This window comes from Mesoplodon densirostris, chromosome 12 (assembly GCF_025265405.1).
Source record: "Mesoplodon densirostris isolate mMesDen1 chromosome 12, mMesDen1 primary haplotype, whole genome shotgun sequence".
Taxonomy (NCBI): Eukaryota; Metazoa; Chordata; class Mammalia; order Artiodactyla; family Ziphiidae; genus Mesoplodon; species Mesoplodon densirostris.
The window spans coordinates 12,293,693-12,317,477 of NC_082672.1; the positions used below are offsets into that span (position 1 = coordinate 12,293,693).

The 23,785-nt window shown below is 38.8% G+C and overlaps 2 protein-coding genes across 2 annotated transcripts in view; one reads left to right on the forward strand and one right to left on the reverse strand.

Annotated features, from left to right (window-relative positions):
* TFB1M (transcription factor B1, mitochondrial) overlaps positions 1-23,785 on the forward strand; it is a 77,588-nt gene that overhangs the window by 15,851 nt on the left and 37,952 nt on the right. Inside the window, exons 3-5 of the mRNA XM_060114508.1 lie at positions 1,760-1,868; positions 3,501-3,652; positions 11,216-11,335. Coding sequence (XP_059970491.1) covers positions 1,760-1,868; positions 3,501-3,652; positions 11,216-11,335 — 381 coding nt within the window. The remainder of the gene's footprint in view (positions 1-1,759; positions 1,869-3,500; positions 3,653-11,215; positions 11,336-23,785) is intronic.
* LOC132500298 (small integral membrane protein 15-like) lies at positions 17,899-18,682 on the reverse strand. The gene is made up of 2 exons (XM_060115260.1): positions 18,607-18,682; positions 17,899-18,283 (listed from the first exon to the last, which is right to left on the reverse strand). Exon 2 carries the CDS (start codon positions 18,139-18,141, stop codon positions 17,917-17,919), a length of 225 nt encoding a protein of 74 aa, XP_059971243.1. The 5' UTR covers positions 18,142-18,283; positions 18,607-18,682; the 3' UTR covers positions 17,899-17,916.

Genomic DNA, 23,785 nt, shown 5'->3' on the forward strand with positions numbered 1-23,785 from the left:
ACCGCAAAAACAAAAAAACAAACAAAAAAAAACCATGCAGGATAATTCATTAGGTTGCAAGTGCCTGTGGATCAGAAGTACTTTAGGGGTGCTCTGGTCAGGGGGTGATTCAGACTCTGCCACGTACAGCTTGGCGACGACACATGACTTTCTGCTTGTTTGACTCTAGTCATCGATTAAGTTAAAGATCTTGGTAATATGTAGCATCCTTTGTATATACTTAGGCTACAAAGATTTAGTTGAATTAAGTCCATCTTTCCTATGATTTGCTCCTAATTAATTCTCAGTATTTCATTGTAATGTCCTTAGTCTCTAATTTATTTTTTATCAGTAATGTTAATTTCTGTTGTACGGCAAACTGATTTGGTTATACATATATATACATTCTTTTTTTTTATATTATTTTCCATTATGGTTTATCATAGGATATTGAATATAGTTCCCTGTGCTACACAGTAGGACCTTGGTGTTTATCCATCCTACGTATAATAGTTTGCATCTGCTAATCCCAAACTCCCACTCCTTCCATTCCCCACTCCCCCTTCCTCCCTTGGCAACCACCAGTCTGTTCTCTATGTCTGTGATTCTGTTCGTTTCAAGATAGGTTCAAGATTTGTGTCATATTTTAGATTCTACATGTGTTATCATATGGTATTTTGTCTTTCTCTTTCTGACTTCACTTAGTATGATAATCTCTAGTTGCATCAGTGTTGATGCAAATGGCATAATTTCGTTCCTTTATATGGCTGAGTAATATTCCATTGTATATATGTACCACATCTTCTTTATCCATTCATCTGTTGATGGACATTTAGGTTGTTTCCATGTCTTGGCTATTGTGAATATGAATTATGGTTTTGTCTGAATATATGCTCAGGAGTGGGATTGCTGGATCATATGGTAATTCTATTTTTAGTTTTCTAAGGAACCTCCATACTGTTTTCCACAGTGACTGCACCAACTTACGTTCCCACCAACAGTGTAGGAGGGTTCCCTTTTCTCTACACCCTCTCCAGCATTTGTTATTTGTAGACTTTTTAATAATGGCCATTCTGACCGGTGTGAGGTGGTATCTCATTGCAGTTTTGATTTGCATTTCTCTAATGATTAGCAGTGTTGAACATCTTTTCATGTGCCTATTGGCCATCTGTATGTGTTCTTCGGAGAAATGTCTATTTAGGTCTTCTGCCCATTTTTTGACTGGGGTTTTTTGTTGTTGTTGAGTTGTATGAGCTGTTTGTATATTTTGGAAATTAAGCCCTTGTGGATCACATCGTTTGCAAATATTTTCTCCCATTCTGTAGGTTGTATTTTTGTTTTGTTTATGGTTTCCTCTGTTGTGCAAAATCTTGTAAGTTTGATTAGGTCCCATTTGTTTATTTTTGGTTTTATTTCTGTTCCCTTGGGAGACTGCTTAGTCTGTAATTTAAAAAAACAGCTAAGAGTGGAGTTTTTGCTAAGTCTGTACAGAAATACAAGTCATTCTGAGGGTCAGAATTAAGATAATGTATTATTTGTGATGTTATAAGCTATTGTGATACTATTATCTGCCACTGTCCCCAGTCATTCTTAATGTGTTGAAAGTCAAACACCACAGTTGCCTGTTGCAGTGGACACAGCATGCTATTAGTTCATTAATGATCATTCTTAGTCTGGCTTTTCAGATTTATTTAACGATGCACAGACTTGAAGAAAAAAAATTAGTTCTACTCTTCTCCAAAGTGTATGAGCTCATTTTATTGTCCTTTTTGTAAACTAGATGCTTTCTGATGCAGCACCTGGAAAATTGAGAATCGTCCATGGAGATGTCTTGACATTTAAGATAGAAAGGGCTTTTCCAGAAAGTCTCAAAAGACGGTGGGAGGATGGTAAGTGACTTTGGGTTGGTTTTCTTATTTTCTTTTGTAATTATTTAGATCACAAATATTTGTTATTTATTATACATTATAAATGTTTATTATATATTTATATTAAAAATTAAATGAATAGGGCCTCCCTGGTGGCGCAAGTGGTTGAGAGTCCGCCTGCCGATGCAGGGGATACGGGTTCGTGCCCCGGTCTGGGAGGATCCCATATGCCGCGGAGCGGCTGGGCCCGTGAGCCATGGCCGCTGAGCCTGCGCGTCCGGAGCCTGCGCGTCCGGAGCCTGTGCTCCGCAACGGGGGAGGCCACAACAGTGAGAGGCCCGCATACCGCAAAAAAAAAAAAAAAAAAAAAAAAAATTAAATGAATAGAATTAAATAGGTAATGCGCATGGCAATTTTTTTCTGCTTTTCCACTTTGTTCCAAAGTAAGATAAGGTAATTTGATTTTATAATTCTAATTTATTTACCCGATCTTTTTCAAATATTTTGGGTTCTGTTCAAATAAACTTTGCATTTTTATGATACCATGTAAGGATGGAATGAACTATAAAGTGTTACTTTTTCCAAGTGGTGAAAAAAGCAGTGTTTTAGTGAACCAAGCTGTACCCACACCTTTCTAACTTTATTTCCGTTGTCTTTCACATTCAATGACTAACCCAGGTGCTCTTCATCCACAGACAGTGTTTACTGGGTACCTGCTATGTGCCAGCTCCTTGGGATACATAGATAAATGGGGTGTGTTTCTTGCCCGTTAAACCCCTCAGAACACCTGGGGGCGCGATTCTGGCACGTCCCCCGTGGCTGCCCCCCTTGTCTCTGGCCGCCGCACGCCAGGCTCCTTCAGAGATGCCAGTGCTGCCCGTCTCCCCCTTTCAACCCACCGTCCTCTTCTCGACACCAGCCTTCAGGTTTCTGCCTGCCCAGCCCCATCACAGACACAGTGACAACCGATCTAACTGCCTGCTTCCAACCATCCCAAGTTCCCTGGCATTAATCTGACTGTTCCTCTCTTCTAGACTATTTCTCTGCTCCTGTCTTCCCTGATACCAGGCCCTCCTATTCCTCCTTTTACATTGTTGGGAGCTTTCTCTAACTATTCTTTGCTGGTGGTTATTTTTCCACCCACATCTTACATGTTGTTTCTGAGATGGGGGAGACGGGGTGGAATCTGCTGTTCTCATGCAGCAGGTTTGCCTGGATTACTCCTCCCCCGTGGTTTCACTTACCATGTATATACTGCACACACTTAATCTTCATGTCCAGCCTGTATCCCCTGCCTAAGTATCTCACAGCTTCATCTGGGTGCCCCATAGGAACTTTGACCTCATCATGTCCAAAGCAAATGATCTTTTCCCTCAAACCAGTTCTTTTTCATATTTTTCCTAAGCCAAAACCTGAAGACTTTGACTGACTGAATAATAATTAGGTAGGATTTTTTTTCCTTGATAATTCAAAGCGGATTGTGAGAAAACACTGCTTCTGAAGAATAAATGGACTGGAAAATACTCAGCCATATCTTTTTTATATTTTTGTTTGATGCTGTTAATATCCAGTTTGATTTTACTCTTAGCTAAAATTGTATTCAGAATATATTGATGAAATAATCATTCCAAGTTTTTTTCTTATGCCAACCAGATCCTCCAAATGTACATATTATTGGAAATCTGCCTTTTAGTATATCAACTCCACTGATTATCAAATGGCTTGAAAATGTTTCTCATAGAAACGGACCTTTTGCTTATGGCAGAACCCAAATGACTTTGACTTTTCAAAAGGAAGTGGCGGAGGTAAGTTTTAACTTTTTCTGGCTATTTTATCATGTGATCAAATTACCAAACAAAACAAAAGAATGTGATAATTTGGAGTTGAGAAAGGGAAGGGGGCTGCATGTCTTATTATTCAATAGATAGACTTTGATTCAGCTGATAAGCCTGCTAGGCATTCCCGTGGCTGGAGTGTTCCAAGTTTGTCTCTCTAGAAAATAAACCCTCAGGGCAGATGAGAGCAGTTTTTGAAGTGCAGAGGTTTAAGGAGGCAATCTGTAGACTATAAGCATTTTTTTTAAATTTCATTATGACATATAAATACAAAAGAGTATATAATATATATGCATGGCTTTGTGTATGTATGGCTTAATAAAAAGAACATGAATCTCTACCACCCAAGTCAAGTTAATAACTAAATTACAAACATCTTTGACACCCTCTTGTATACCTCATTCTGATTACATCTCCTGTCCTCCACATGCTACCAAGATAATCTATACCATGAGTTTGCGAATTATTATTCCCTGCATAGTTTATCACATAGATTCTTATCTGTAGAATTAATATACTTTAGTTTTGTCCATTTTTTGACTTTATACAGGTGGGTTCATAAAACGTGTATTCTTTGTGTTCTTTTTATCCTGATCTGCTCATGTTCATAGCTGTAGTTTATTTGTACAGCTATTTACTACCCACTCTTTGACTATTTATCTGTCAGATTTCTCTGTCCATTTTCCTGTTTAGGGACCCTGCATTAGTTTCAGTATTTCATTATCACAAACAAAACTGTCATGAATGTTCCTATTTTGATGTCAACTGGTGCACATAGGCAAGATCTCTAGGGTATAAACCTGAAAGTGGCAATACTGGATCATTCTGCAGCTTTAAATTTACCACTCTTTTCTGCAGTGTCTAATCCGTTGTTAATTTTACTCAGTTTATTTTTCATTTCAGAAATTGTATTTTTATCTCTAAAAGTTTCATTTGAGTCTTACTATATCTTCCCTTTCTCTCATTATGTTCATGCTTTCCTTGGCATCCTTATGCATATGTATAATATTTGTAATAGCTATTTTAAGATCTTTGCCTACTAATTTCATTACCTCTGTCATTTCTGTACTGTTTTACCAGTTGACTTTGCCCACCCTCTTTGCTGTGGGTCCCGTTTTTCCGCTTCTTTGCAAGCCTGATAATTTTTGACAAGATACTGGATATTCTGAGGTTTTTGTTTTTTTAATGTTGGGGATGCTTCTGTCATCTAGTGGATAGAGGTTAGGGATGCTGATAAACATCCTTCAGTGCACAGGACAGTCCCCCACAGCAAAGAATTACTCAGCACAAACCAGCCCAAAATGTCAATAACGCCACAGTTGGAAAAACTTTGTTTTAGATTATTTGGCTATAAAATCCATCACAAAAATGTAGGACCCTTTTGTGTTTGTTAGAAACTCTAAGATGACATCCTCTTTTCCCTAAGGTCCTAGTCATCTCCTCCTCGTGACTCTTAATTCTCTTCTGTTGGTTTGAATTGAGGCCATGCTAATAGTTCTCCTTGTTTTCTCAACTTTGGGATTTGTCCTTGGTTTTTTTTTTTCTCAGCTGACATGATTATTATGGTATTTCTGTTCTTCAGTAACACAATAGAAATGCAAAGTGCTATGTGCTCTGATTCTTTGCGGGGAAGGAGCAAAGGAACAGAGGCTGAAGAGGTGGGGTAACATCTTCAGTGACTCAGTGTCAGGTGTGCTTATTCATAATAGTGTTGCTTCCACTTAACCATATGCAATTATTTTTCTTTAACAAAAAGTTGATTTTAGTTAAATTTTAGTATTAATATTGAGAAGAGTTTATATTAAGTCTGTAATTAACGGAATGCTTTAGAAGTGTAGATGACACTGCTCCTCTGATCTTTGCAAGTGAAAGTTTCAATGGGAGGCTAAGCAGCATTCTCTTGTATAACCTCTGTTTGTTCTTGACACTGTTGTATTTGTAATTTTGTATTTAGCCACAGAAGGCACTTTTAAACATTTGCTTGGCTTGGCTTTGTGAGTTACAGAACAGAAATGAGCGTGTTCCTGGTAAGACTGCAGGGTGTAAATTTAAGAATTCAGCTCACACATTACAAGTCGTGTAGACAGTTTAAAGTTACAGCTCATAAAATAGAATCAGACTGTGTAGCAATAAATGAGGCTTTAACAAATCTCATCTAACCTCATAGACGATGAAACTGAGGTTCCAAGTAGTTTAATGTCTTCCAAAGGTTGTGGAGCTAGTTACAGGGAAAGCTGAACTTGAACACAGGTCATATGTTTTCTGCTGAAGTCACGATGTTCCCGTTCTTTCTGTGACCCGACCTATGGTCTTTTCTTTCTGGGTCCAGCATCAGCCTCTTCATCTCCTGCCATCTCCAGGGGACCCTGGCTGGTTAATGGTCACATCCCTGGCAGAGAGGGACTCACCTCTCTGTTAATTATCTAGTTCTCATCGTCCCTGGTGTTTGGCTGTGCAGCTTCTCAAGTATAAGCCTCCTTTTTCTTTTTGTACTTAAAATTATTTTAGATGAATAGGAAAATAAATAACACTATCCTTGTGAATTCTTTGACCCGTTGTTTTTCTTATATTCAACCAGAATTTTTTAAAAGCTCAAGGGTTAAGAGTTTTTCTTTTTACTGAAAAATTACCTGGTTTGATTCCCTGGGCTTTTGCTTTACAAATCTATACTGTGATGGAGTTTGAATTTTCATAGCTTTACCTGTAATACATCTATCAAAGAAACATCAATTCATGTTTGAATGGTTGATCGACCGTTTAACTCTTATGCTAGCGTTTAATGAAATCTTTTTGCAGAGCTTTCTGGTTTGTGGCTTGAATTTTTCCTTAATAAATTAGGGACAGGTATGTGCGCTGCTTTCTTCTAAGTTATAAGATATGATTCACACATTTTCATCTCCACAGCCTGTGTGTGTATTTGCTACAAAGATTGGATGGGTTACATTGGATAGGTGTCCATCAGGACACCCCTTCCCCTGGCAGAACTGGATACATAGCACTCTAGGTGAAATATATTGTACTTAAATGTGTCTTTATAGCAAATTAGCTTACTATCCATGCCTCCCTGGTTCGCTTTTTGGTTAAAGTGATTTTTAAATTCTCTTCAGTGGGAACACACCTTTCAGATGTAAAGTAAAATACTGGAAGAAAATCCAGGATGAGATAATTTAAGTCTGGGCATTTCTTTTGGTTTATTTTCTAATTTTGTGATTATGTTCATGCTGCATTTTAGTTTTACACAACTGCTTTGAATTGTGCCAGTTTGCACAATGCATTTTAGAATTTTTGAAGCTTATGCCAGTGGTAAAGTTCCTTTTTTCTTTATAAAGAACTAGAGATATTTTTGACCATTTGATCCATAAGCTTATTCTTTAACTTAAATCTATACTTCCATTATTTGTCTTTGTTTTTGATATTTGCATGAGAATATGTACAGTTCTTGGCTTTGCATTTTAGAAAGGAAGAATTTATTTTGTTATATATACTGTAGCAACTCATCACTTGTCTTGAACTTGACTTCCCGGTAATTTTAACTGTCCAAATACAGACAAGAGCCAGGTAATCTAAAGTAAAAAGGGTTGAGATGAGGGATGGCTTCTAAGTAACAGAATATGCTACAAAATCTACGGTTAACTTTGCCCATAGGAAATTTTCTCAGCATCTCAGATTAAAGCCTATTTTTAAATCTTACCTAAGGCAGAGCTTTTACAAGCCAAATTACGTGGTGTTCATGCCCACAGCTGGTTGGAAGCAGCAAAGTAAAAGGGACTATTAGAGTTTGACACGTGACAGTGAAGCAGGAAAGAGAATCGCCCATCACAGTAAATGTATTGGGTTGGCCAAAAGATTCCTTCGGTTTTTAAGTAAAAATAAAAGACACATTTTTCATTTTTACCAAGAACTTTATTGAACAATGTACTCCACTACCTTCTGCCATTTTTCAGGCAACTTCACAATTCCATCTTCCCAAAACTTTTTATCTTTTTGAGCAAAGAACTGTTCCAGGTGCCTTTTACAGTCTTCCAAGGAATTGAAATTTTTTCCATTAAGAGAATTTTGTAAAGACCAAAGTAATCGGAAATCCAAAGGTGCAATGCCTGGTGAATATGGCGGAGGAATCAGAACTTCCCAGCCAAGCTGTAACAGTTATTTCCTGGTCATCAAAGAAACATGTGGTCTTGCATTGTCCTGATGGAAGATTATGCGTTTTCTGTTGACTAATTCTGGACGCTTTTTGTCAAATGCTGCTTTCAGTTGGTGTAATTGGCAGCAATACATGTTGGAATTAATCGTCTAGTTTTCTGGAAGGAGCTCACAATAGAGGACTCCCTTCCATTCCCACCGTGTACACAACATCACCTTCTCTGGATTGAAGACCAGCCTTTGGAGTGATGGTGGTTCATTTCACTTGCCCCACAATCTCTTCCATTCCACATTATTGTGCAGTATCTACGTTTCATCACCCACCACAATTTGTTTTAAAAACGGAGCGTTTTCATTACATTTAAATAGAGAATTGCATGCGGAAATAAATCAAGGTTTTTTTCACTTAACTTATATGGTACCCAAACAACAAAGCGTTTGAATATAACCAAGCTGGTGCAAATGATTTTCAGCACTTGATTTGTATATGTTGAGTATGTTGGCTATCTCCTGGGTGGTATAACGTTGAGTTCTCAATTAATTTCTCGATTTGATCGCTGTCAACTTCAGCTGGTTTACCTGACCGTGGAACATCGTCCAGCGAGAAATCGCCAGCACGAAACTTCACAGACCGCTTTTGACACATTCGATCAGTCACAGCACCTTCTGCATACACTGCACAAATCTCTTTTTTTGCGTTTCAGTTCCGTTTTTACCTTTCTTGAAATAATAAAGCATAATATTCAGGAAATGTCGCTTTTTTTCTTCTGTCTTCAATATTAAAATAGCTACACAAAAATTTACCAATTTTGATAAGTTTTTTTCGTTGCACACTGATAGGACAGCTGTCACAATCTAACAAATGTGTTTCGAATGTAGTTAAAGACAGCTGAGTGCTACTAGAGCCATCTTGCGTGGGGCGGGGGGAGACAAATGAACTTTTTGGCCAACCCAGTAACTCAAAAAGCACTCCGTCTTCGACTGTTTAGTAGTACGGCACAGCACAGGCATACCTGACACCAGGATTATTCCAGTAATTGTTGTTATTTGTAATGTTGACTCTATCATTTAAAAGAGACTTAGAATGTCCAGGGAGTTCTAAGAACATAGAGAAGCAGGCTACATTTTAGAAAAATAAGTATGCCTAATTTTTTTATCCACCACTCAGCTTTGTCCAATCTTAATATACTGCCATATTTTTCATATCTTTTTTAAGAAATATGTTTGGAGCCCTCTTCTGTCCCCCTTTTCCCTCCTATGAATTGAACTGTCTTAAAATTGATATTATGCCCATGAACATGTTTTGCTTGCTCTACAGATATAGATAGATATACACATGCACATAGAGAGTAAACAATAAGAAATAATCTTTTGAAGTTTTTATGTGAGTGGAGTCATACTGTACATATATTCTGTCAATTATTCTTTATTCTTTTTGGGATTTACGTTGGTGTCTCTTGTTATTCATTGTAACTATTATTTAGCATTCCATTGTCAAAATTACCACAGTTTAATTATTCACCTATTAATGGACCTTTATGTTTTTCCACTTTTTTTTTGGATACTACATATAATGTTGCAGTGAATATCCCTGTACATATCTCCCTGTGAAGCAGGTCTCTAGGATATATTCATAAAGGTAGACCTAAAGGATCATAAGGGTTTACCCAGTTTTAGCTTTGCTATATATATTGCCAGATTATAGGCCACAGTGCTTGTGCCAGTTTCCCCTCTCACTAGCGGCCTATGGGAATTCCTGCTGCTCCGTATTGGTGCCAGTATTAGGTTCTGTCAGGTTCTTTTTCTGTTGTTTAAATTTTGTTCATTTCACGAATATGCAACTGTATCTCATATGGTTTTAATATGCATGTCCCTAATCTGTAATTTACTTAAGCATAGTTTATGGTTATGGTTCATTTGGGTTGCTCTTACCATATTTCTCATCATATTTTCTATTAGTTGTTTATCTTTTGATTATTGAGCTGTAGGAGTTTCTTCTGAACGCTAATCCTTTGTCAGATATGAGTTTCAAGTACCTTGTCTCAGTCTGTGACTTATCTTTATAGTGTTTTTATTACACAGAAGTTTTTAATTTAAATAGAACGAAATATATCCGTCTTTTCTGGCTTCTGCTTTTGCATTATTAAGACATTCTTCCTCACCATGGGGGTCATAGATATTTACTTAGAAAAATTAAAAATTTTTCACTTCCTGTGAATTCACTTGGAATTTATTTTTGGTTGTGATGTGAGGTATGGACCTCCTTTGTCCTCCTTGTGGATTCCTGTTTACACCAGTATCACTGACGGATCCTTCCTTTTCCCACTGGCAGCTGCGACCTCACATCTGTCACAGTTCAAATGTCCACAGTGTGCTTGGGTCTCTTTCTAAGGTTTTTGTTCCATTGGTTTGTTGGTACCTCTAGCAATACCGTACTGCCTTAATCTTGATATCTGGCAAGGTGAATGACCCCCACCTCATCTCCACACAGCAGCCCCTACCCCCTGTTCCCCCAGTTACTGATGTTCTTCAGGACTATCATGGCTGTCTTGGCCCTTTGCTTTTTCATATAAAATTTATATGGAATTTAAAGTTGTTTCTAAAAATCCTTTTGGGTTATTGGTTGAAATTGTATTTATGAGTTAATTTGAATATACCTAATTTTAAAATACAAATGTTTGGGTGCTTAAGAGAATAAATTCCTAGTTTTTTATAAAATTTAGTTGTCAAAAACAGCCAATTCTTCAATAGTTCTGAATATTCAAGGTTTTTTTTTTTTTTTTTTGCTGTACGCGGGCCTCTCACTGCTGTGGCCTCTCCCGTTGCGGAGCACAGGCTCCGGACACACAGGCTCCGCGGCCATGGCTCGCGGGCCCAGCCGCTCCGCGGCACGCGGGATCTTCCGGGACCGGGGCACGAACCCGTGTCCCCTGCATCGGCAGGCTGACTCTCAACCACTGCGCCACCAGGGAAGCCCTCAAGGTTTTATTTCATTTAAGAAAAGCACACCACTGAAAATGTTCATGCAGATATTGGGGTAGTTCATAAAATTAAAGCATCTTTAGTTCTTCATTATTCTTGCTAACTTTTTCATTTATCAGTATTTATCAATATTTTTCATACAGTATCTTCTACATAATTTAACAGTGGTTTGAAAATCCCAACAGCCAGTGGTAGGGAAGTTTTCTTATATGATTTTTTTGAGTGCACTGTATATGATATAATTCACGCTTCTTAGATGTACCTCAGTTAGTACTGGAGGAAAATATTCTCCATGTTGGCTTTGTATCATGTCAGATAGCCTATGCTTTTAAAATTTATCTCAAAAAATCTACCTAGTGTTCATAGATAATGAATGATTTGCTAAAATTCCTTTGTGTCCTTGTGCAGAGACTTACAGCCAGTACGGGAAGCAAGCAGCGTAGTCGCCTCTCCATCATGGCCCAGTACCTCTGCAATGTTCAGCACATCTTGACAATTCCAGGTCAGGCTTTCATCCCCAAACCAGAGGTGAGTTTCTTTTTGTTTGTTTTAGTATACCAGAATTAGGATTTTAATTGTAATCTTTGCTCCTGTGAGGATATGTCATAGGAAATTATCTCTAGAATCTGATCTTATATGCAAACCGTACCATACCTTTTTCTTTACCTCTCCTAACTGAGAACCATAAACATCACAGTATGAATAGTTCTTATTCTAATTTTTCTTCTCCTTCTATAGTATGACCAAATGTCCAGGTTTATCCATGTTGCCCTGGTGCTGCTATTATCATTATTATTATTATCCCCTTTTACCCTTACAAGTATCCCAGTATTTAAGATGAGTTATATGGTCACCCAATACTCAAAAAAAGAAATCAGTATTTCTTTGTGATTTCTGATGGAGACTTCTAACTAAAGTTACATCAAACATTATTTATCTGTTTATTTTTATTGAAATATGTTTGACATTTAACATTGTATAAATTTAAGGTATATAACATGTTAACTTGGTACATTTATATATTGTAATATAGTTGCCATTGTAGCAATAATTGGCACCTCTATCTTATTACATAATTATCCTTTCTTTTTTTTTTTTTTTTTTTTTTGCGGTACGCGGGCCTCTCACTGTTGTGGCCTCTCCCGTTGCGGAGCACAGGCTCTGGACGCGCAGGCTCAGCGGCCATGGCTCACGGGCCCAGCCGCTCTGCGGCATGTGGGATCTTCCCAGACCGGGGCACGAACCCGTGTCCCCTGCATCGGCAGGTGGACTCTCAACCACTGTGCCACCAGGGAAGCCCCTATCCTTTCTTTTTAATAGTTGAAATAATTAAGTCCTAGTCTCTTAGCAAGTTTGATTCTAATACAATATTGTTTATATTTACTGTGCATTATATCTCTAGGGTTTATTTACGACTCATTGTAAGTTTGTACCTTTAAACAGCTTCCTGTCCCCGCCCTCCCCTGGTAACCACCATTTCACAAGTCTGGCTTTTTAAAATTCCACATGTAAGTGATAACATACAGTACTTGTCTTTCTGTCTGACTTACCTCACTTAGCATGATGTGCTCAAGGTCCATCTGTGTTGTCACAGATTGTTGTGCTGTCAGGGCGTCCTCCTTTCTTACGACTGAATAATATTCCATAATATATGTATATAAAATATACACCATATTTTCTTGATCCATTCATCTATCGATGGACATTTAGGTTAGCTTCCATATCTGGCTATTGTAAATAATGCTGCAATGAATACAGACGTGCATGTATCTTTTTGAATTAGTGGTTTCATTTTCTTCAGATAAATACCCAGAAGTTGAATTGCTGGATCATATGGTAGATCTGTTTTTCATTTTGCCAGGAAACTCCATACCATTTTCCGTAGTGGCTGCACCAACTTACATTCCCACCAGCAGTGCACAAGGGTTCCCTTTTCTCCACATCCTCACCAGCACTTACCTCTTTTCTTCTTTTTTTTTTTTTTTTGTGGTACGCGGGCTTCTCACTGTTGTGGCCTCTCCCGTTGCGGGGCACAGGCTCCGGACGCGCAGGCTCAGCGGCCATGGCTCACGGGCCCAGGTGCTCCGCGGCATGTGGAATCTTCCCGGACCGGGGCACGAACCCATGTCTCCTGCATCAGCAGGCGGACTCTCAACCACTGCGCCACCAGGGAAGCCCCGACTCTTATCCTCTTGATAGCCATTCTAACAGGTGTGAGGTGATGTCTGATTGTGGTTTTCATTACTATTGCCCTGATGATTAGTGATGTCGAGCATTTTTTCATGTACCTGTTGGCCATTGGGTTATCTTCTTTGGGAAAAAGTCTATTTAGTTTTTCTGCCCATCTTTTAATCAGATTATTTGGGGTTTTGTTGTTGTTATTGAGTAGTAGGAGCTCTTTTTATATTTTGGGTATTAACTCCTTATCCAGTATATGATTTGTAAAAATTTTTTCTCATTCTGTAGTTTGTCTTTTCATTTTGTGAATTGTTACTTTTGCTATGCAGAAGCTCTTAAGTTTGTGGTCCCTTCTGTTGATTTTTGCTTTTGTTCTATGTGCTTTTGTTGTTATATCCAAAAAAAATCATTGCCAGGACTAAGGAGAGGAGTTTACTTCCTACTGTTTTTTCTGGGAGTTGTGTAGTGTCAGGTCTTGTGTTTAAGTGTTTGATCCTAGAAAGGAGTCCAATTTCACTGCGTGTGTTTATCCGGTTTTCCCAACACCGTTCATTGAAGAAATTGGGTGCTCTTGGCTCCCTTGGGTGCTCTTGCCTCCCTTGTCAAATATTAGTTGATCATATAAGCAAGGGTTTAATTCTGGGCTCTCTATCCTGTTCATTGGTCTATGTGTCTGTTTTTGTGCCAGTAACATACTGTTTTTTGTTCTGTTTTGTTTTTACTGTAGCTTTGTAGTATAGTTTGTAATTGGGAAGTATGATATCTCAGAAAGTGTGATACCTCCAGCTTTGTTTTTTTCCTCAGTATTGCTTTGGCTATTCAGGGACATCTGTGGTTCCATACAAATTTTAGAATTCTTTTTTCTATTTCTGTAAAGAATGCCGTTGGTATTTTCATGGGGATTGCATTGAATCTATAGATGGCTTTGGGTAGGATGGACATTGTAATAATACTAATTTTTTCAAATCCATGAATATAAGATGTCTTTCCATTTGTGTTTTCTTTGATATCTTTCAGCAGAGTCTTGTAGTTTTCACTGTACAGATCTTTCGCTTCCTCGATTAAATTTATTCCTAAGTATTTTATTGTTTTTGATGCTATTGTGAATGGATAGTTTTATTTCTTTTCAGATGTTTCATCCTTAGTATATAGAAATGCAGTTGATTTCTGTATGTTGATTTTTGTGTCTTGCAACTTTACTGAAATTGTTGATTACTTCCAAGAGTTTTTTGGTTGAGTCTTTGGGATTTTCTATGTACAAAATCATATCATCTGCAAATAGTGACAGTTTGACTCCTTCTTTCCCGATTTGGATGCCTTTTCTTTGTCTTGTCTAATCACTCTAGCTAGGACTTCCAATATTCTTAAATAAATAAGAGTGGTGATAGTGGGCATCCTTGTCTTGTTTCTGATCTTAGAGGAAAAGCTTTCAGGTTTTCTCCACTGAGTATAATGTTAGTTGTGCATTTGTTGTTTGTGGTCTTTAGTATGTGGAACTATGTTCCTTCTATACCCAATCTACTGAAAGTTTTCATCAGGAAAGGATGTTGTAATTGTCAAATGCTTTTTCTGCATCTAGTAAGGTGATCATGTGATTTTTATCTTTCATTTTATTAGTGTGATTGATGTATTACATTTATTGATTTGTGTATGTTGAACCATCCTTATATCTCAGGGATAAATCCCACTTGGTCATGGTGCATGATCCTTTTTATGTGTTCTTGAATTGGGCTTACTAATATTTTGTTGAGAATTTTTGCATCTGTATTCATTAGGGGTATTGGTCTATAGTTTCCTTGTGGTATCCTTATCTGGCTTTGGTTTCAAAGTAATGCTGGCCTCATAGAATGAGTTTGGAAGTATTCCCTCCTCCTCTGTTTTTGGAAGAGTTTGAGAGGATTGGTGTTAATTCTTCTTTGAATGGTAGAATTTTCAAGTGAAGCCATCTGGTCCTGGGGTTTTCTGTTTTGGGAGGTTTTTGATTACTGATTCAACCTCTTTGCTCACTATTGGTCTGTTCAGGTTTTCTGTTTCTTCATGATTCAGTCTTGATAGGTTGTGTGTTTCTGAGAACTTATCTATTTCCTCTAGGTTGTCTAATTTGTTGGCATATCGTTTTTCATAATAGTCTTGTATGGTTCTGTGTATTTCTGTAGTCTCAGTTGTAATGTCTCCTTTTTCGTTTCTAATTTTATTTATTTGAGTCTTCTCTTTTTATCTTAGTCTGGCTAAAGGTTTGTCAATTTTTTAAATCTTTTCAAAGAACCAGCTTTTGGTTTTGTTGATTCTTTCTATTGTTTTTCTGGGCTTCATTTCATTTATTTCCACTCCAATCTTTATTATTTCCTTTCTTCTGCTAACTTTGTTCTTCTTCTAAATCCTCGAGGTATAAAGTTAGGTTATTTGAGATCTTTCTAATTTCTTAATATATGCATTTATTGCTGTAAACTTCTCAGAACTGCTTTTGCTGCATTCCATAGGTTTTAATATGTTGTATTTTCATTTGTTATTTGAGGTAATTTTTTATTTCTCTTTTGATTTCTTCTTTGACCCGTTGGTTGTTCAGAAGTGTGTTTAGTTTCCACATATTTTTAGATTTTCCAGCTTTCCTCTTGCTGATTTCTAGTTTTATACCATTGTGGTCAGAAAAGATAGTTGGTGTGATTTTCATCATCTTTAATTTTCTGAGATTTGTTTCATGCCCTATCATATGATCTATACTTGAAAACGTTCCACGTGCACTCGAGAATAACGTGTATTTTGCTACTGTTGTGTGGAATATTCTTTATATGTTTAAGTCCATTTGTTCTAGAGTATGGTTTCCAACATTTCCTTGTTGATTTTCTGTCTGGATGATCTATCCATTGCTGACAGTGGCATATTATTGCATTGTTGTCTATTTCTCCCTTTGGATATGTTAGTACAGTAAGTCCCCTACATATGAATGAGTTCCATTCCGAGAGTGTGTTCTTAAGTCCAATTTTTCCTAAGTCCAACAAAGCCTAGGTACCCAACTAACACAATCGGCTCTATAGTACTGTACTGTAATAGGTTTATAATACTTTTCACACAAATAATACATTAAAAAAACCCACAAAAATTTTTAAAAACACTTTTAATCTTACAGTACAGTACCTTGAAAAGTACAGTAGTACAGCACAACAGCTGGCACACAGGGGCACGTTCGCATCTTTGAAAGTTCGCAACTTGAAGGTTTGTATGTAGGGGACTTACTGTATTTGCTTAATATATTTCAGTGCTCCAGTGCTGAGCGTATATATATTTATAATTATTATGTCAATATCTTCAAGATGTATTGACCCTTTTATCGTTACATAACAACCTTGTTTGTCTTGTGTTATCATTGTTTGGCTTGAAGTCTATTTTGTCTGATACAGGTGTGGCTCTACCCACTTTCTTTTGGTTTCCACTTCTATTCCTTCACTTTGAGACTATGTGTGTCTTTAGAGCCGAAATGAGCTTCCTGTAGGCAGCATACAGTTGGGTTTTGTTTTTTTAATCCATGCAGTCATTGTGTACCTTTTGATTGGTGAATGCAGTCCATTTATATTTAGAGTGATGATTTCTTTTTTATAAAAATGTATCAAATTTATTTCAATATCTAGTTTCATTTTTAAGTTAAAGCTTTTAGACAGTTTTTTTGTAGTTTAAAATTCATTATCGGGGTGAGGAAAACATCAATAAGCTATTAATTACTGACAACAAATAAAATTATTAACCATGCATTTATAAAAGCCATGGTAAAGAGTAAAAAGTTCCAGTTATACTACTTAACTGAAGGAAATATCCTTCAGTCCTTTATTTCTAACTATAACACATTCTAATTTTGACATGATTTACACCTTTTTCACCCAACCAATACTATGCTAAACAAAATTTTTCCAACTGTTAAGCCTTTCTTTACCATTTATGAAATATGACTTAACTGTTACTCTTTAAAAGTTCCTTAAAAGAGATTTGAATTTTAATTTTCACCATGAACCTGTTTGATCAAAAAAGTAAAGGACATCACTACCACAAGAATTAAAAGAATGGAATGAAAAACAAAAGTGGTATTATATAATCAGTAAATTATTTGATAAGACATTTTAACTACTTCACATTTCTACTTATAGCACAAGTGAGAATTAATTGGTTCCAAGGTACTACAAGGTTTGGCATTTTTACTCCAAGCTTTAAATCATAGTGTTGCTCTACTCAAGTCATCTCTAAGAAAATGGCAGTGTTTATAAGTACAAAAATTGTTATATCCAGTAAGTGGTAATCTACATGGTCAAGATAATAAGAGAATTCTTTATAAAATTAGATTTTTAAAAATGCAGAATGTCTGGTAATTACCAGTACCTCAAAAGCTAAAATGAGAAAAATACAGAAAATAGAAGTACTCGTTGAATAATAATACTTTGCTTTGAGGAGGCCAGAAATGATTCTATTTCAAGAAATAAGTAATAATGATAAAAGATGTGATTAATACACTGTATCTCTTTTAAGCCAAAGCATGCTTTTCACCTCAGGACAATTCTGATTTTTTACATTCTTAATCTCCTTTGTCCAGAACAGGACCCCATTTTAAGCCATTATTTGAATAGAGTCCATAATCTAAAGCCATTTTTCTCCACAGGATGTTTTCACTTTAGTACATACGCTGCAAAAAGGCAAATGACTAAGTCAGTTATAAAGAATCTGTAGCATAATAAATGCCAATTTACAGTGACTGTCAACAGACTTCTACACCGAAGCCTAAAAACTGCTATAGTACAGGTGAGAATTAACATGATTCTTCCACATGCTCAGACTTCATTTACTAAATAATACTGTCATAAGATCTGAAAAGAAACCTTAATGGGTCCTTCCAAAGCTGCATAATTTTCCAGATGATTTTCCACTGGTTGCAGAGCCTGTTCATTCCTTCAATCCTTTTTTAGTCGTTTAGCTTTTGCAATATTTTCTTGACGTTTTTGTTTCTTCTTTTGCTCCTTTTCCCTGGCCTCAATCATCTTGTCCAATTTCCAAGACAGTACAGCACTTGCTAGAAACAATGGAGTTAGGGCCAGAATAACTGTTGTAAGGAAGCCATTTGGGTCCTTTGCAGCCCATTCCACAACATACTCAGCCCAAGCCTTTATATCAAACATCTTTGTAGAGGTCTTATGCTTGAGTAGTGATCTCTAACTTTGTCCTGGGATTATTAGCCAATCACAATTTCAGATGACCCTTGGTTGGTTGTCTTCTTTAGCTCTACCATACACTTCTGAGAGAATGCTTAACTTCTATATACTCCCATGCACCTCAATTTCGGACCCCAAGCGCACACGCCTCCCACACTCAAAGAATATTTTCTTCCTTCCGAGAAGGATCGGCCGGGCTTGATCTCCGGACCAGACCCACGCGGCGCCTAAAGCTGCAGCTGATGGCACCTCACAGCCATCCGCACTTCCCCTCCTTCCTTGTGTTTTCCTCGCTCACCCTTCCTTCCTCACCGCACCCGGCCGCCCGCCCCTGGGGCCACGCTCCCCAGACCCTCCACCTCGGCGAGCGCGGGCCCGGCGGGGCTCGCATAACGGGCGGCCCCCGGGAATCAGAAGTCGTCCCCGCGACACCTTGGGCCGTCGGCGCCGTGGCCGCCTCCGCCGGGCACGGGGGCAAAACGGCGGCTGCGGCCACCACCGGCCTCCCCTACGTCGCGCCCGAGACGGTGGGCTCGGACCCCCCACTCCCCTAGAGTGATGACTGACGTACAAGGGTTTACCGCTGCCGTCTTCCCGTTTGCCTTCTGGTTATTTTGTATCAACATTGTTCCTTTTGCCTCTCTGTTTCTGTCTGCCTTTCTACCGTGGTGGGTTTCCACGGTCATTTGCTCAGTCTTCCCTTTTTTATCTTTCATGACTCTCCTCTAGAGTTTGGCTCTGTGGTTGCCACGTGGTTGACGTAAAACATCTCAGAAACAAAACACTTCTTTTTATGCTGATAGCACCTTATCTTTGTCTATAAAGTTTCCACCCTTTCATTCTTCCTCTTTTATATCTTTGATATCTCACTTTTTATGCCGTGGATTCACAGATAAATTGTAATAACTATAGTTATCCTTAATATTCTTTTCCTTAAGCCTTTATGCTATAATTGTGGTTAACACACCACTCTAATATAAAGTTTTCTAATTCTGACTGTTTTTCACCTTTGCAAGAGTATTGTGTACTTTCTTTTGTTGCTTTTATGTCATTATTAGTGTCTTTTTATTTTAGCTTGAAGAATTCCTTTCAGTATTTCTTGCAAGGCAGGTCTAGTGGTGAACTCCCTCAGTTTTTGTTTGTCTGGGAAAGCCTTTATTTCTTCATTATACTTGAAGGATGGGAAAGCCTTTATTTGTTCATTATACTTGAAGGATAACTTTGCTGGATAAAGTATTCTTGGCTGGCAGTTTTTATCTTTCAACACTTTGAATATGTCATTCCATTCTCTCCTGGCCTGTAGTGTTTCTGCTGAGAAATCTGCTAATAGCCTAGTGGCAGTTCCTTTGTAGGTTACTTTCCTTCCCACCCCCGGCTGCCTTTAAGATTCTTTCTCGAGGGACTTCCGGGTAAGATGGCGGAAGAGTAAGACGCGGAGATCACCTTCCTCCCCACGGATACACCAGAAATACAGCTACACGTGGAACAACTCCTACAGAACACCTACTGAACGCTGGCAAAAGACCCCAGACCTCCCAAAAGGCAAGAAACTCCCCACATACCTGGGTAGGGCAAAGCGGAGAGATCCCCACACAGAGGATCGGTGCCGAGCGGCACTCACCAGCCCGAGAGGCTTGTCTGCTCGCCCGCCGGGGCGCGCGGCGATGGAAGCTGAGGCTCGGGCTTCGGTCAGAGCGCAGGGAGAGGACTGGGGCTGGCGGCGAGAACTCAGCCTGAAGGGGGCTGATGTGCCACAGCTAGCCGGGAGGGAGTCCGGGAAAACTCTGGAGCTGCCGAAGAGGCAAGAGACTTTTTCTTCCCTCTTGGTTTCCTGGCGTGCGAGGAGAGGGGATTAAGAGCGCTTCTTAAAGGAGCTCCACAGACGGGCGCGAGTCCAGTGAAGGGCATGGGACGCTGGGGCTGCTGCTGCCGCCGCCAAGAAGCCTGTGCGCGAGCGCAGGTCACTGTCCACACCGCCCTTCCGGGAGCCTGTGCAGCCCGCCACTGCCGGGGTCCCGGGATCCAGGGGCGGCTTCCCTGGGAGAACGCACGGCGCGCCTCGGGCTGGTGCAACGTCACGCCGACCTCTGCCGCTGCAGGCTCACCCCGCACTCCGTGCCCCTCCCTTCCGCCCGGCCTGAGTGAGCCAGAGTCCCCGAAGAGGCTGCTCCTTTAACCCTGTCCTGTCTGAGCGAAGAACAGACGCCCTCCGGCGACCTACACGCAGAGGCGGGGCCAAATCCAAAGCTGAGACCCAGGAGCTGTGAGAACAAAGAAGAGAAAGGGAAACCTCTCCCAGCAGCCTCAGAAGCAGTGGATTAAAGCTCCACAATCAACTTGATGTACCCTGCATCTGTGGAATACATGAATAGACAACACATCATCCCAAATTGAGGAGCCAGGAGTCAGTGCTGTGCCTGTGAGGTGCGAGAGCCAACTTCAGGACACTGGTCCACAAGAGACCTCCCAGCTCCACATAATATCAAACGGTGAAAATCTTCCAGCGATCTCCATCTCAACACCAGCACCCAGCTTCACTCAACGACCAGCAAGCTACAGTGCTGGACACCCTATGCCAAACAACTAGCAAGACAGGAACACAATGCCACCCATTAGCAGAGAGGCTGCCTAAAATCATAAAAAGTCCGCAGACACCCCAAAACACACCACCAGACGTGGACCTGCCCACCAGAAAGACAAGATCCAGCCTCATCCACCAGAACACAGGCAGTAGTCCCCTCCACCAGGAAGCCTACACAACCCACTAAACCAACCTTAGCCACTGGGGACAGACACCAAAAACAACGGGAACTACGAACCCGCAGCCTGCAAAAAGGAGACCCCAAACACAGTAACATAAGCAAAATGAGAAGACAGAAAAACACACAGCAGGAGAAGGAGCAAGATAAAAACCCACCAGACCTAACAAATGAAGAGGTAATAGGCAGTCTACCTGAAAAAGAATTCAGAATAGTGATGGTAAAGATGATCCAAGATTCTATTTCCAAGATCCAAAATCTTGGAAATAGAATAGACAAAATGCAAGAAACAGTTAACAAGGACCTAGAAGAACTAAAGATGAATCAAGCATCGATTAAAAACACAATACATGAAATAAAAAATACTCTAGATGGGATCAATAGCAGAATAACTGAGGCAGAAGAACAGATAAGTGAGGTGGAAGATAAAATAGTGGAAATAACTGCTGCAGAGCAAAATAAAGAAAAAAGAATGAAAAGAACAGAGGACAGTCTCAGAGACCTCTGGGACAACATTAAACGCACTAACATTCGAATTATAGGGGTTCCAGAAGAAGAATAGAAAAAGAAAGGGACTGAGAAAATATTTGAAGAGATTATAGTTGAAAACTTCCCTAATATGGGAAAGGAAATAGTTAATCAAGTCCAGGAGGCACAGAGAGTCCCATACAGAATAAATCCAAGGAGAAATACGCCAAGACACATATTAATCAAACTGTCAAAAATTAAACACAAAGAAATCATATTAAAAGCAACAAGGCAAAAACAACAAATAACACACAAGGGAATCCCCATCAGGATAACAGCTGATCTCTCAGCAGAAACTCTACAAGCCAGAAGGGAGTGGCAGGACATAATTAAAGTGATGAAGGAGAAAAACCTGCAACCAAGATTACTCTACCCAGCAAGGATCTCATTCAGATTTGATGGAGAAATTAAAACCTTTACAGACAAGCAAAAACTGAGAGAGTTCAGCACCACCAAACCAGCTTTACAACAAATGCTAAAGGAACGTCTCTAGGCAAGAAACACAACAGAAGGAAAAGACCTACAATAACGAACCCAAAACAATTAAGAAAATGGGAATAGGAACATACATATCGATAATTACCTTGAATGTAAATGGACTAAATGCTCCCACCAAAAGACACAGATTGGCTGAATGGATACAAAAACAAGACCCATATATATGCTGTCTACAAGAGACCCACTTCAGACCTAGGGACACATACAGACTGAAAGTAAGGGGATGGAAAAAGATATTCCATGCAAATGGAAACCAAAAGAAAGCTGGAGTAGCAATTCTCATATCAGACAAAATAGACTTTAAAATAAAGACTATTAGAAGAGACAAAGAAGGACACTACATAATGATCAAGGGATCGATCCAAGAAGAAGATATAACAATTGTAAATATTTATGCACCCAACATAGGAGCACCTCAATACATAAGGCAAATACTAACAGCCATAAAAGGAGAAATCGACAGTAACACAATCATAGTAGGGGACTTTAACACCCCACTTTCACCAATGGACAGATCATCCAAAATGAAAATAAATAAGGAAACACAAGCTTTAAATGATACATTAAACAAGATGGACTTAATTGATATTTATAGGACATTCCATCCAAAAACAACAGAATACACATTTTTCTCAAGTGCTCATGGAACATTCTCCAGGATAGATCATATCTTGGGTCACAAATCAAGCCTTGGTAAATTTAAGAAAATTGAAATTGTATCAAGTATCTTTTCCGACCACAATGCTATGAGACTAGATATCAATTACAGGAAAAGAGCTGTAAAAAATACAAACACATGGAGGCTAAACAATACACTACTTAATAACGAAGTGATCACTGAAGAAATCAAAGAGGAAATTAAAAAATACCTAGAAACAAATGACAATGGAGACACGACGACCCAAAACCTATGGGATGCAGCAAAAGCAGTTCTAAGAGGGAAGTTTATAGCAATACAATCCCACCTTAAGAAACAGGAAACATCTCGAGTAAACAACCTAACGTTGCACCTAAAGCAATTAGAGAAAGAAGAACAAAAACATCCCAAAGTTAGCAGAAGGAAAGAAATCATAAAAATCAGATCGGAAATAAATGAAAAAGAAATGAAGGAAACAATAGCAAAGATCAATAAAATTAAAAGCTGGTTCTTTGAGAAGATAAACAAAATTGATAAGCCATTAGCCAGACTCATCAAGAAAAAAAGGGAGAAGACTCAAATCAATAGAATTAGAAATAAAAAGGAGAAGTAACAACTGACACTGCAGAAATACAAAAGATCATGAGAGATTACTACAAGCAACTCTATGCCAATAAAATGGACAACCTGGAAGAAATGGACAAATTCTTAGAAATGCACAACCTGCCAAGACTGAATCAGGAAGAAATAGAAAATATGAACAGACCAATCACAAGCACTGAAATTGAAACTGTGATCAAAAATCTTCCAACAAACAAAAGCCCAGGACCAGATGGCTTCACAGGCGAATTCTATCAAGCATTTAGAGAAGAGCTAACACCTATCCTTCTCAAACTCTTCCAAAATATAGCAGAGGGAGGAACACTCCCAAACTCATTCTACGAGGCCACCATCACCTTGATACCAAAACCAGACAAGGATGTCACAAAGAAAGAAAACTACAGGCCAATATCACTGATGAACATAGATGCAAAAATCCTCAACAAAATACTAGCAAACAGAATCCAACAGCACATTAAAAGGATCATACACCATGATCAAGTGGGGTTTATTCCAGGAATGCAAGGATTCTTCAATATACGCAAATCAATCAACGTGATACACCATATTAACAAATTGAAGGAGAAAA